Genomic DNA, 14,621 nt, shown 5'->3' on the forward strand with positions numbered 1-14,621 from the left:
TGGATCCCGCAGCTTGAAGATAAAGCAATCTCTAGGGAGGGTCACTTTTTCCTCTGGGGGGACAGCAAACTTTCCATGGAAACATTGGTTGAGAAAATGTTCCATTTGGGGGGGGGGGATGCCCCCAAAAAGACTGATCTTTCACATAATACCAAATATGACGAATTATGCATGGGACTAAATACATATTGCATTTGACATCAGATCAACGGTAAAGTTGCATGCGTGCATCTCTTTTCCAATGCTTGTGTCCTGTCTCTTTTCGGAGCGCAGCTCAGAGATTCACACGATGGGAGGAGAACAGTAGATAGACGCCGGGCAAGGAATGTGTGTGACTACCAAGTTTAATTCCCCATGTCTCCCCTCACAGCTCAAGTCTGCAGAAAGAAATGAGAGAATGCGAGAAAATGAGTCCTTTGGCAAAATCATATTGATAGGAACACAAGAAAACATGTGACCCTGCATCACAAAACCGACAAAAAGTCGCCAGGTATGAATCTTTACGAAAGCACAGATTCTGAATTTGAGCAGACTCTAAGCTTTAAAATGATGTATAACTCAATACAAATGGGCTTTCCTAACTTATATAAATAATGGAATGAAGGTACACACTCTGGAAAAGTGTTTACAGAGAAAAGAGGCTTCAAAGTCTGTTTGAGTACTTGACCATAACATGCTGTCCTCTGTGAAACGAATGGGACAAAAGACAGGACTTAAGACAATGTAACAACCTCAATGAAGGGATTATCAGATTGTGCTGGAATTTAGCACTCTATTAGCACAGTCTATTAATGACTAATACTAACTTTCAGAGCAGTAGCATCATCCTTTCAAAGGTTATGAGAGTTGAAAGTAAAGCGTGTGTAAAGTGTTTTTTTTTTTTTTTTTAATGAAAAGAGCCTCTCAGACAGTATCCTAATCACACTATTCTAAAAAAAAATACTAGAAATGTCGCTATGGCTACTGGTATGCCTCTGCCATAAAGCATGGTTCTCTAAATAGGTCTATAGTACATCTCGACAATGTGTGACGACAGTTTCATACGACTGGCAAAAAATTGAAATGACATGTTTGTCACAAATGTCAACTATAATAATTATGTAAAGAGGGATGATGTAATTGCCTCATAACGACAGGGAAGAGAAAGAGAAGGATGAGGAGATTGATAATTATGGTAACAATAACAAGATGATGAAAAGAGGAGGATGATGATGATGTTGAAGAAACAATCCATGACAAAGGAGGAGGAGGAAGAATATGACGATGTCTGAATTAATTTACACACCCTCCTTCTTCCTCCATGAGGCTGAGGAATTTGGGTATTCTGTAGGTCTCCTCCGTCTGCCGGACGATCTCCAGCAGGACCAGAAGTTTCTTAATGCCAATCATCAGGGACTTCCCCTCCGTCTTGGTCCGAATTCTCTGCCGCTCCTCCGGGGTGAAGACTTGCAGCTCCTATAGAGGTTTGAATTCAAAACATATGCAAAATGAACTGATGAGCTCCACTACTTCTCCAATCTCCAATGGGTAAATTACATTCAAGATATTTGTAAATACTGCTGAACTTGTCATCTCTTTTTGTTTCCATCTTTTAAAAGGATGGAGGGGGGCAGGGGATGAGGAGCGAAGAGGGCATGTGTTTTCAAAGTAGTATCATCAATATTGGAATCCTCAGGGAGATTGATGCCTTTTCTGGTCTTGTTCTGACAAAAGCAACAACGCACACCCATGAAAAGATAATAAACAATTATACTAACAGCACCAGTATATTCTAGCGGTATTGACGATCCTGGAGAGCACCCGATATGAGTTTTGTTACACCTCATGTCATTTCCTACTTTACAAAACTTGCAACTGATTGAGAAATTGCCCTACATCGACATAAAATAAGCACTGCATTGATCAGTGTTTTAGGAGCAGCCATGACAAAAGAAATCATGGGCATGCATACTCAAGCAGGTTTCCTGCCTACGGCCTCATGATCACTGGACAGGCATCTTATCCACTAGACGATCGAGCTTCACTCAACAGCAAGTGCTGGTTCTAATCCTCATGATGTTTAACAACAGATGGAAAGGGTCTCATCACATGGGAGCCCCTACCTACCTCAAGTACTTTGCAGAGGTGTTCGGACGTTGAGAGACTGGACACCCTGATGTGTGTGTTGAAGATGTCCGTCATCTTCATTTCCTGCAGCACGTCGTGGGTACTCGTGGTGCCGATTATCAGCAACTTTCGACCCTAGAGGGTGGCATATGCATAGATGGACCCAAAATTGGAAGCATGAAGAGTCATCAAGAAGAAAAATATGATAAACTATCAGTAGACACAGCAGTAAGATTGGAATGAAAGATGTTGGTACTACTTTCTAGTGATGGAAATAACTGTATATACCATATATTTTGTAAGGTTTTTAATTTTGGGAAATTCGTGAGATGGGTGCTATTCGCAAATCTAACAACACACAAAAATATAACTTCTAACCTGACATAATGTGATGGGCATGCATACATGTCTCTGTTCACTTACTGTAATCCATGATTGAGAATCTAACCACTCATGAAATTGTCAGGAAGTTCCAATTTGCAAAAGAATTAGACTCGCTAAATACATGGTGTATACAGTACCCTTTTACTTGACAATGCTCATTCTAATATTCTGATAGTTCTTGAACTCCTCCAGAAAATCTTCTATGAGAATTTCTAAAACATAATCTTTTAGTATGATACATGAGGTGACTGCAAACCAACCATGCCAAGCGTTGGTCTAGGGCTAATTGATTCATTCAAGTATGACATATCATAGCAAGTTTGTGTTCATCTAATTATTTTGCACTTTGTGTGTATTCTGCTATGTAAATTCTGTTTATATCCTCTGAATATAGGTATAAAATCCATAAGAAAACAATGCAAAGATGAAGTATAAGGATTACTATGGAAAATTTCACAGCTGATGCCATGCATGTGTGCAGGTACATTGTACATGGTGTCTTGCACCATTCTTCTAAGATTGCCCACGTTGGACCACACAGCAAAAAGATGAATTGAAGAAGAGTGATTCTTACCTTGGGAGGTGCTTTCTTGAGCAGGACAAGCAGTGCTTGTAGAACAAGATTTGAAAAGCGAGGGCCAATAGGAACATAGTCTAAGAAAGGACCGAAAAAAAAAAAATAAACGAGAGTTAAGCCATGTCTGCTTTGGATAAACTGCAATGTATACAAAAGAGTAGCATTTTCTGTTGTTCTAAAGCAAGCCACTGTCCACTCCCTCTCTCCCAAAAGACTATAAGTAGGAGACAAAACATTCACAGAGCACTGTTTTGAGATACCAGGGTTCATACACTTTCACATTTTCAAAATTCCCTGACTTTCCATGACTTTCCAGAGCAGAAAATGTAAATTTCCATGACCATTTTACACGATGTACACATCTTACTCTAAAGTGTGTAAAAATACATCATCATAATACTAGGAAGCAAATACTCGATTCATGATACACACTTATGCTTTGTTCTGAAAGCAGCTCCTTAAAGGGGAATGTTCCCCAAACAACAATGTGGATTAGGTGAGTAGAAAACAATTTTAGAAACCCAGCAGTAAAATGTTGAGCAAATTTTGATAACCTGCTAACAAGAATTATGCAAAATTGTGTATGTTGCCCTCTTTGGACGGAACTGTTTTCTTCCATGTTTTCTTCTAAACGCGATAAAACATAGGAATGCCTTCCGATGGTCCTACTAAATTATTGATCATAATCATTCGATTTTCTTTTTCGCGAGATACAATGTATACGCGTGCGTGATATTAGGTCAGACCATACCGTAACGAAAAAAAAAAAGATAACGCATTCAAAAACATTTCATGTAGCGACACTTGTGACCAAAAATGGACAATTGGAATGCATGTGCAACTCATCATTATATCCTTTCCATTTTTAGTTCCGCCTTCCAGTTCTTTTGCTGGTTAGCAAATATGAGTGTGGATGATTAAAGCCGAAATAATTAATGAAACCATAGCAATCTCGCCGGGTGACAAGCGTAAATAGTTGAATAGCACATGTTAACCTATTATACTTAATCGGTGTTCAGAAAAAGAAACAAACGCATCTAACAATTCAAAAACGGACGTACAAAACGAGAAGAGATTTTCGGAAGAAAATAAAGAATGCATTTTTAATCCCTTCGGGTGCAACGATCATACATTGTATAAAATTACAGCCGAAATGATTTATGAAATCATCGAATTCCCGCTGGGCACCAACAGTGTAAAATGCCTCGCAAGTTAACGGTAAACAACGCATGTATGTTACTCTGAAATCATCGCGATCTCGCCAGGAGATAGTAGCATAAAAATAGTTGAATAACACATGTTAACCTGAATCAGAAAAAGAAACAAACGCATTTGAATAGATCTGGATTTGTCCATTATCACTTAACAAATGATAATTCAAATATGAGTGTGTATGATTAAAGCCGAAATAATTTATGAAAATATCATTGCGATCTCGCTGGGTGACAGTAGCGTAAAAATAGCTGAATAAAGCATGTTAACCTATTATACTTAATCGGTGTTTAGAAAAAGAAAAAACGCATCTAACAGTTCATGAACGGATGTACAAAAGGCGAAGAGATTTTCGGAAGAAAATAAAGAACGCATTTTTAATCCCCTCGGGCGCAACGATCATACACTGTATAAAATTACAGCCGAAATGATTCATGAAATCATCGAATTCCCGCTGGGCACCAACAGCGTAAAATACCTCGCAAGTTAACGGTAAACAACGCATGTATGTTACTCTGAAATCATCGCGATCTCGCCAGGTGACAGTAGCGTAAAAATAGTTAAATAACACACGTTAACTTAAATCAGAAAAAGAAACAAACGCTTTTATTAGTTTGAATAGATCTGGGTTTGTTCATAATCACAATTTGAACACTGCATTTCACAATGAAGATTTTTCTTTCTTTCAGAATGGTCTACCAGATAGATTTGCGTAAAAAGGATCTTAACCTTCCAAAGTCAATCCTGTCTTATATTTTTCAAGAACGGATGCACAAAACGCAAGAGATTTTCGGTAAAAATAAAGAACGCATTTTTAATCCCTTCGGACGCAACGATCATACATTGTATAAGATTACAGCCGAAATGATTCATGAAATCATCGAATTCCCGCTGGGCACCAACAGCGTAAAATACCTCGCAAGTTAACGGTAAACAACGCATATATGTTACTCTGAAATCATCGCAATCTCGTCAGGTGACAGTAGCGTAAAAATAGTTGAACAACTGAATAACACATAATAACCTAAATCAGAAAAAAGAAACAAACGCATTTATTAGTTTGAATAGATCTGGATTTGTCCATCATCATTTAACAAAGAATGATAATTTCAATATGAGTGTGTATGATTAAAGCCGAAATAATTTATGAAATCATCGCGATCTCGCCGGGTAACAGTAGCGTAAAAATAGTTGAATAACGCATGTTAACCTACTAAGTATTATACTTAATCGGTTTTCAGAAAAAGAAACAAACGCATCTAACAGTTCAAGAACGGATGTACAAAAGGCGAAGAGATTTTCGGAATAAAATAAAGAACGCATTTTTAATCCCTTCGGCCGCAACGATCATACATTGTATAAAATTACAGCCGAAATGATTCATGAAATCATCGAATTCCCGCTGGGCACCAACAGCGTAAAATACCTCGCAAGTTAACGGTAAACAACGCATGTATGTTACTCTGAAATCATCGCGATCTCGCCAGGTGACAGTAGCGTAAAAATAGTTAAATAACACATGTTAACTTAAATCAGAAAAAGAAACAAACGCTTTTATTAGTTTGAATAGATCTGGGTTTGTTCATAATCACAATTTGAACACTGCATTTCACAATGAAGATTTTTCTTTCTTTCAGAATGGTCTACCAGGTAGATTTGCGTATCAAAAAAGGATCTTAACCTTCCAAATTCAATCCTGTCGCATATTTTTCAAGAACGGACGTACAAAACACGAAGAGATTTTCGGAAGAAAATAAAGAACGCATTTTTAATCCCTTCGGACGCAACGATCATACATTGTATAAGATTACAGCTAAAATGATTCATGAAATCATCGCATTCCCGCTGGGCACCAACAGCGTAAAAATACCTCGCAAGTTAACGGTAAAGAACGCATGTATATGTTACTCTATTTGCGCTGGTGTTTAGAAAAACTTAACAAACGCATTTTATACAATCTGATATCACTTTACACTGTATTTCACAAACGAAAAAAAAAAAAATCTTTCAAAATGGTTCAACACAAGAGGAAGAGATAGGTATAGAAAGAATCACGAAAATAATGCGCAGCCTAAATGTGGACCTGCGATAATTGCGCCTTAGGAAATAAGCAACCGCGAGGTTGCCATATCGTCCGTCGAGTAAGCTAAGCAGACACGATTTTTTGAGAGGTTCTTAAGAACACATGAGTGGCATATGATGCAAAATTATTTACACTGAAATGATTGTGTTGTCAATATTCTGCGGTAAAATGCTTTAATTCAAATTTTATATCAAAAATCAAAGCACTATCTCGATCCAAAAGTAATCATTCATTCCTGTCATTAGATGACTGACGCTTCGATCACGCACGCAATTAATGCCAATCACATCACTAGCAGCGCTCATGTCACACATACATGTACGTGTACACAAAGGCACCACGGCACCTACACCACTGCAAGTCGATAGTCATACACACAAGTACACGTGCACATGCACATGAAGGACGCAATAGACACAATATCTGCGTGGAGTCTATTACGAAAACGGTCTTCATACGAGAAACCACAAATTTGACAAACTATTTTTCCTTTGTTGATAAGAGAAATCAAATACCATTTTAACAAATATCTTGAAAAATGATTTTCCCTGACTTTCCAGAAGAAATAGATGGATTCCCTGACTTTCCCTGACTTTTTGCTTCTGGAAAAAGTATCTTTAAATTCCCTGACTTTCCAGAAATTCCATGACGCGTACGAGCCCTGGATACATATGACAACCATACATATGTAATAACACATAAATTGGATGACCTACATGTATAAGTAGAAAAGTAGCTTTATTGTCTAATAACTCAAATAGATATATGCATTTTTTAAAGACATAAAACAATACTTATAGTTTTGTGGTCATGCTTTCAAGGATGTGTTATTTTCTTTTTATCAAAGTCCTTTCACATGTCTCCTTCTTTCTTTCAGGTGAATTCAACTTGCAAAAACTAAATGGTTTCTTCTTAAAGGGACTGTACAGTACTGGTTGAGCTGGGGATTCATGTTTTAAACATTCCTAAGTGAGGTGATGAAAAGCCTCTTATAAAATATGAAAGAGCATGTAATTTTAAGAAGGATTCAACGTTAATTTGATGAAAATTGGTTTTCAAATGGCTGAGATATCAAAAAAAGTGCTAATAATAAAAGGCGACATGCCCCAACTTTATTAGTGTCTCTTTGTTTCACCTTGTTTTGGAATATCTCAGCCATTTCAAAACCGATTTTCATTGAATAAACTTTTGATACCCCTTAGAATTGCATGCTCTTTGACATCTCATAGAGCGGTTTCTGAATATCTCACAAAACTTTAAAAGCTAAATCTTCACCTCGACCAGAACTGTACACACCCTTTAAGGCATACCAGGGAGGCTTTTGATATCACAAGCAAACAAACATCAATCTCGAGGAACAAATAACTTTGGTGCAAAAATGCCAGAACACTTCACATAATGGAAACACGACATACCACCTAAGAATGGCAGTAGACAGATGTGATTAGAAAGGGAGATTACCTCTAGCAGAGTTAACACATTGTCCGTCAATTCTCAAAGTACTTACCCAGAAGTCGTTCGATGTCATCGACCACCACACAGCTGACCTGAGATTTGTATGCATCCTCAAAGATCTACAAGGCAGAACATGTGACAAAGTTATGTGAAGAAAACTAGACATCTACGACATGGCAATGCAGGAAACTGAATAATGGCTGAAAACTTAAAACTCAGTGACAGATCACAATTATGCACTTGTGTATGGGTCAATATGGGTCAGATATGGAAAAGGGAGGTTTACGATTCTTCTACAATTCCAAAGACAATATCCTTCTGGTTCTGAATACTGGATTGTATTTGATGTCACAACATGATTAACATTGTGGAATTTCATGGAAGTTACTGATCATTTAGCACGAGTTCGATGATGAAATGTACACATGAAGTGATGACATGCTCAATAATTGATACGTGTGAGACACATCACTAGAATAAAACTGATGCACGCTTATCTAACAGTCAGAAACAATCATGATGGAATTGGACTAGAAGGCTGAACAATAACACAAGGTTTGACTTTTTTATAGCTGTGATATCATCAAAATAACTTCACTGCTAAACCTCATGAGAAATTTGTCACATAAAGCCCACCATTCACTAAAGATGAACAGCTTTGTAGCAACTCTTTTCTCTTTACACCGCCCCACACTCCCTTCTTAAGCATGTAGGGTATAGTGTGACTGAAAAGTTCCTTGTCAATGATAGCACACTTACCTTCTTGATTGCCTGGCATTTTGCCGACTCAGAAAATCCAACCATGTCCTCCGGTGAGCAGATTTTAATGAAGGGAAAGCCTGATTCCAAGGCTAGCCTTGCTGCTAGTGCAGTCTTTCCACTGCCTGGACGGCCTGTGGGTGTGGGTTCAGAAAAATTTCATTAAAAGTGTACATTTCCTCAACTTGTCACTGGCGTATGTTAAGGGTAATATTAATCCCCCTCCTTCTGAAAGAAGCAAATCAAGTGTTCTTTTATTATGCGAGAAAAGTGAAAATATGTTGAATTATCTTTATATCGTTCTACACATGTGACACTCCACCTATGGTAGCCTCTTAGCCCATTGAGGGCGGTTAAATTTTGCAACATGTATTTCCCATAGACACCTGCCCGAGTATACTCTGGACTCGTCCTCAAAGGGTTAAGGTTAGCACTGCCCTTGCTGTATTAATTCTCACCATTATCAAAGGGTACTGTAAAGCATGATATCTATGGGAAAGGACCTTATTTCTGCTAGACAGATACATATCTTACCCCTAGGTATATATCACAGATATTTTCATCTCCACATTCCTACTGACTCCACAAAAAGATAATTCATGCAATTATTTGCCGGGTTGATAGTCTGTAACAATATATCGCTCGATGTGAGTAATGCAACATAGAGCAATAAATCGCTGGCCATTGCATGTGCCCAGTGTGCTAATCGCGCACACGATGAATGAATATGTGTGCAGCCGATGCTTTACTATTATCGCTATGGTGGACAGGATAAATTACAATCAATGAGAACTGAACATATGCGTATTATGAAACCTCTTTGGTATTACCTGGTAGTGGCCTTGATAGAGGGCCCTGTCATTATCATCACCCCAGCATAACCAGATACCCATTTTTATGCCCGAGTTGGGTAGGGAATTTGCAGGTAGACTATCTTGTTCACAGATGCATGTACTCTACTGGAAAAGTTTTACACTTATATCCTGTTTTAAGAATCAAGTTTAGGAATGAAGTATAAGAATCAAGTTTAAAGAATCCACCATGCCATAATGCTCATGCCTTTCTGGTTGTGGAAAACCATCAATCTGAAGAGTTAAGGAATTGTGCTTGGTCCTACCTGCCATAAGCATGCTGGCCAGAGGTACCCGGTCACTGGCCTTAGTCTGTCTGACCACCAGGGCTCCGTCATCCAGCACTCTCTGGACTGGCTCTCCCCAGTTGATGATGTCGTTCAGAATGTACTTGTCAAAGTTCTCACTGCTCACACCAAAGGACTGCATGGGTTAGACAAGATATCCTTTAAATACACAATAATGTGATGCAACTCCATGCCACCTCTTTGGCCTGAATTCACGAAGGTGGTTTAAACATAGACCATGGTACAGATTTAGACCATGGTCTAAAATAAGCATGAAATAGGTGAACCTTTGACATGCGCGTATCAATACGAGTTTGTTACTGGACGTCTGTTGGCGTACTCAATCTGTCAATCGCATTTACGAAAGAAGAAATTTGCATAAACCATGGTTAAAACCATGATTTCAATTGTACCACCTTCGTGAATTCTGGCCTTTAAGTCACAGACAATGAAGGTAAGAAACTTGTAAAACAAGTGTGATTCAAATGACAAAAAAACAAAACAAACCAAAACAGATTTTTGTTTAAAATCTCAACTATCTCATGAGTAAAATAGACTGTTTCTGTAATACATAACAATTCAGGGATGTTTCCTTTCCTACAGGCCAGTAACAAACCATCTCATTCACCTTCTCTCTCCAATCATGTTCCTCAGGCAGGAATTCACTTGATTGTTGCTAGGTGGGGCAAGGCTCAAGCAAGTATGGTGGTTATTGAGGGCAACTTTTCAGAACAAAGAATGCATAGCATGTGCATAAAATATTTCAAAAACTGGTTCAAATTCTACCAGGACATTTGAAGTTGCAGGATTTCAGATTCCAGTAACAATTCAGACATGTTTATCTTATATTTGGAAAGTCACAGAGATAGAGAGCGAGACAGAGAGAGAGAAAGAAAGAGAGAGAGAGAGAGAGAGAGAGAGAGAGAGAGAAAGGGGAGAGTTAATGAGAGAGCATAGAAGATATATGAATAGTACAAATGCACAACACAGGCATGCAGCAATAGAAAGTGTTGAATGCACTTAATTAAAGGAACTGGACAATAAAAAGAACTCACTGGTTTGATGTCGGTGGCCATGGCACACATGAAGTGTTCACGGCTAACTTGCATCTTTTCTGCCTTGTCGTAGTCCACCTCAACCTTGGTTGCTGCCTGGATCCAACAACCATTCACACTTAGTATGTTAACACAACAACTTTAAGAACATTATATATTACATGACAAACCTCCTAAAACTCTTGAGCTCCAAAAATACGTAAATAGAGAAAAAAAACCTGTTGTTGAGTATTAACATGAATAACAAGGGCATCATTCCAATACTGTAAGCAAGTTTAATCACTAGACTCAGATATTCATTTTGATGGATTGCTGCTAGCTTGCAATGCATCATGGGGAAATCATGTTTAAGACTACTAGTACTGATTTATTCTTTGCTTGATTAAAACCTGGGAAGTTATGTAACTCTAAGGGCATAAATTCTTCGGTAAAACCACAAAAAAAAAATAAAATAAAATAAAAGCATGGGAGCCCTTAATGCGTCTCCCACACAGAGCAGTGTAAACCATTTTACTTCCTACCACACAAGACCTGGCACTTCACTAACATAATTATACGTTTTGACTTAAAACACTGCCACCAACATATCAAATTTTGTGTGAATATGTTTGGATTGGGCAGTTACCAGGGGAAAGGGGGGGGGATGGGTGGTATGGAGACTTGAGACACCACTCAAGGGGACTCTTTGTTACAGTTTGAAGATGAAACAACCATGTCACGATTGTCTTGTTACAGTATGCTCACCGTAATGAGGCTGTTCATAGCCATGGACTGGGCGGCCCGCACCAACCCCGCGATCTCCGCCCCGCTGTAGTTCTTGGTCAGCGCTGCCAGCTCGTTGACGTTGACGTCAGCGTTGAGCTTCTTGTTCTCCCGCATCTTGGCCAGGTAGATTTCCAGGATCTGCAGGCGACCCTCTTCGTTCGGCAGACCTGTGATGCAAGTCAAGGCGGCAGAACAACACTGACCCATCCATCCTTGCCTAGCTGATAATGTTATTTCACTTACAACACAGAATAATTCTTCAACATGGGCAACTTATATATCAAAGTAAATGGGAGACTGTCATTGCCTTTGTTAGCAGCACAGGTCAGTAAGCCTAAATATTTCAAGTAACAATTAATAACATGCACAATTCAGATCAACCTTGACTCAGAAAATATCCTGATATGACTAATTTGTGAAAGCAAGTAAATACCAAGATACCAAGGCAAGTAAATGCTACAATTGGGATTGATAAAATTGGGGGCTCTTTAGAGAAATCACAGCATACGGATTGGAAATGTATTCTATTATAGCATGACATGTGATCACGAGGCTCTTGACTTTTACTTTCACCATAACTGTCATCTTCCCACATGTAGAAATTTTGTTGCACAGATGATGAAGGAATTACCAATTTCCATCTGGACCTCCAGTCTGCCGGGTCGTAGGAGAGCATCATCGATGAGATCCTTTCGGTTGGTCATACCTGGCGGGGAAAAAGGGAAGAGGGAAAGGTCAAGGGTCAGAGGTCAGTGGTTAGTTAACGTCACAGTCTGCATTCTTACAGTGAAAATATACACTTGTATCTACTGATCAAGTATAATATTGATCACATTGACTAGAAGAGTTTGTGCGAGGTCATATCGACCATGTACAACTTGTACAACTAGCATGCATTACATAGGGCCAACTGTTACAGATCCATGCCAATACCACTGTATGGCCAGCATGTCATATTTGGTTTCAGAGCAAAGCAACAATTGAGATGCATATATACATGACTATATCATGTTAAAAATATATACTGTAAAAGTGGATATTTTCGTGTGAGTAATTTTTCGCGCTCGGCCGGGTAAGGGGAATTCTTCTTTTTAATTCCGCGGAATCAAGGCACTATCTACTGGAGGGTATGGCAAGCAAAAATATTCTCGTGCTTTTATTTTCGCGCTAGCTTCTAGTTACACAATAGAGTGTATGTTGAAGGTAGAAATAACATGTCTCTTTTGATAAAATTTGTGAACTGCTGCAAAGAATCATCTTCATCTGCAAAATCGTCACAGAGATGATCGACACCATCATCAGTACGGACAACAAACCCACTCTCACCATTATCACTTAAACTAACGTCATATTATACCAGTAGTCTTTATCATTCCCCAAGTCGTCATTCTCATCATTATTGGTGATATCGAGATTGTCATCATCATCATCATCATCATAATTACTGCTGTCATGATTTCCATTGCCATGATGAAACTGTAATATAATCAGCTTAATCACAACCATCATCATTGGAATGGACAGCTTTAATCTCAGCAGTGTAATCACAGTCATCTCTGTATAAGCCACAGTATCGTTCTATCCAATATCATAGCAGTTACACGTATACTGTATCACAACATTTATCATAATTAGTCCTGGCCATCCTCATCACCATGGTAACAAGCAATATAATACTAACATTACTGTCATCATCATTATCACAGTCCTATTCGATAAATCAGGATCATTTCGTTGGGTGAGAATGATAAGGGCGTTATTAAAGGTTCCTCGAACACTAAGGCTGTAGTGGCAACTTAACACCCTCATCATTCTCAGCCGACGATTAGTCATCACTAGCATCGCCGTCGATAATGTCCTCGTCCCTCAACTGACTTACCGATGAGAAGGACATTGTTGAGCTGCTCCACACCGTCAATCTTGGAGAGGAGCTGGTTGACAACGGTGTCGTGCACGCCTGTACCACCGGTCTGAAACCAGACAAAGAATTATCCATTCACAAACTACACATAACTATAAATCGTGCTACCCCTTAAGTTGCCATGGCAACAGAAGGGGTGGGATCAATGACCTTAAAACTATTACAAACGGAAGTTTTTTTGGCCTTTTTTTTCCTTGAGATGCCAACCTCCACTGACTGAGGGAAGAGTATAAAAGTTCACATCATATTACATGGAATTAGACAAAGTATTTGAGTATTTATAAAGATTAAATAATTGCCAAGTAGGGTTATAAAGTAAAGTTATGAAGAAGGCAAAGACAAGGAACAAAAATGTTTACACACCGCACCCACCCACCTACGCATGTACACACGCAAGGATAGCTTTGTGCAGTTCAGTGATTAACTTTGTCGGTGGGGCGTCGGCGGGTGGTTAGGGGCAGCAGGGTGACAGTAAGGGACTGAAACTCACCATGGATCCTCTCTGTTTACAGATGGCATCGATTTCATCAAAGATGATGATGTGGAGACCGCTGTTTGGACCAAGCTAAACAGGAGAGAGAGAGATTGGAGAGGTAAAACACACTGACATATCTGATTTGCAGCAAGCAGAGTTGAGTGCTTCAAAGAGCTTTAGATCATCCCATGATGACAGAATATTCCCAGCTGGATGTGATAGTGAGTGGTCCTCACTACCTTCCAAAACAATGAATGTACTACAAGTGGTTCTCGCTGTATTGAGATGACTATAACTGGCTTTATTTTTGTAGTATACCATGCTTCATTGACACAGACTTTCTCCAGTCAAGGCACTGAACCTCCAGTAGCTAACAAAAAAGTGACTGTGATATAGGAAGACATGCTTTAATGCTAACAAGGCTGTGCATCATCTGATATTGAACAGATCAGCAAAACTTGATAGCGAAATTATTTTAATGAGAAACAGACTGTGTATCTTACAGCAATCCAGGGTTCCACTTCATAAAAAGTTGATATGATTGCAAATCTTGCTGGAATGGCAATTGTCATGGGTTTGACAAGAATTCAGCTTCCTGCTTGGCTTTTGCTATGGGATGTTGCCATTCTAGCAAGACTTGCTATCCTAACATCTTTTACTTATGAAATGGGGCCCAGATCTCCCTCAAATA

At 38.9% G+C, this 14,621-nt stretch overlaps 1 protein-coding gene across 1 annotated transcript in view; it reads right to left on the reverse strand.

Moving 5' to 3' along the window:
• Positions 1 to 364: 364 nt before the first annotated feature.
• The window catches only part of LOC139743291 (vesicle-fusing ATPase-like), a 47,150-nt gene continuing 32,893 nt past the window's right edge, over positions 365 to 14,621 (reverse strand). The window contains exons 13-24 of the mRNA XM_071653785.1: positions 13,946 to 14,020; positions 13,414 to 13,504; positions 12,166 to 12,240; positions 11,514 to 11,701; positions 10,770 to 10,865; positions 9,694 to 9,850; positions 8,577 to 8,710; positions 7,870 to 7,936; positions 3,065 to 3,144; positions 2,107 to 2,241; positions 1,286 to 1,455; positions 365 to 377 (exon numbers count right to left, since the gene is read on the reverse strand). Coding sequence (XP_071509886.1) covers positions 365 to 377; positions 1,286 to 1,455; positions 2,107 to 2,241; positions 3,065 to 3,144; positions 7,870 to 7,936; positions 8,577 to 8,710; positions 9,694 to 9,850; positions 10,770 to 10,865; positions 11,514 to 11,701; positions 12,166 to 12,240; positions 13,414 to 13,504; positions 13,946 to 14,020 — 1,281 coding nt within the window. The remainder of the gene's footprint in view (positions 378 to 1,285; positions 1,456 to 2,106; positions 2,242 to 3,064; positions 3,145 to 7,869; positions 7,937 to 8,576; positions 8,711 to 9,693; positions 9,851 to 10,769; positions 10,866 to 11,513; positions 11,702 to 12,165; positions 12,241 to 13,413; positions 13,505 to 13,945; positions 14,021 to 14,621) is intronic.

Source organism: Diadema antillarum, unplaced genomic scaffold, assembly GCF_040938485.1.
Source record: "Diadema antillarum isolate AM-2024a unplaced genomic scaffold, OU_Dant_1.0 seq00001066_RagTag, whole genome shotgun sequence".
Classification (NCBI taxonomy): domain Eukaryota; kingdom Metazoa; phylum Echinodermata; class Echinoidea; order Diadematoida; family Diadematidae; genus Diadema; species Diadema antillarum.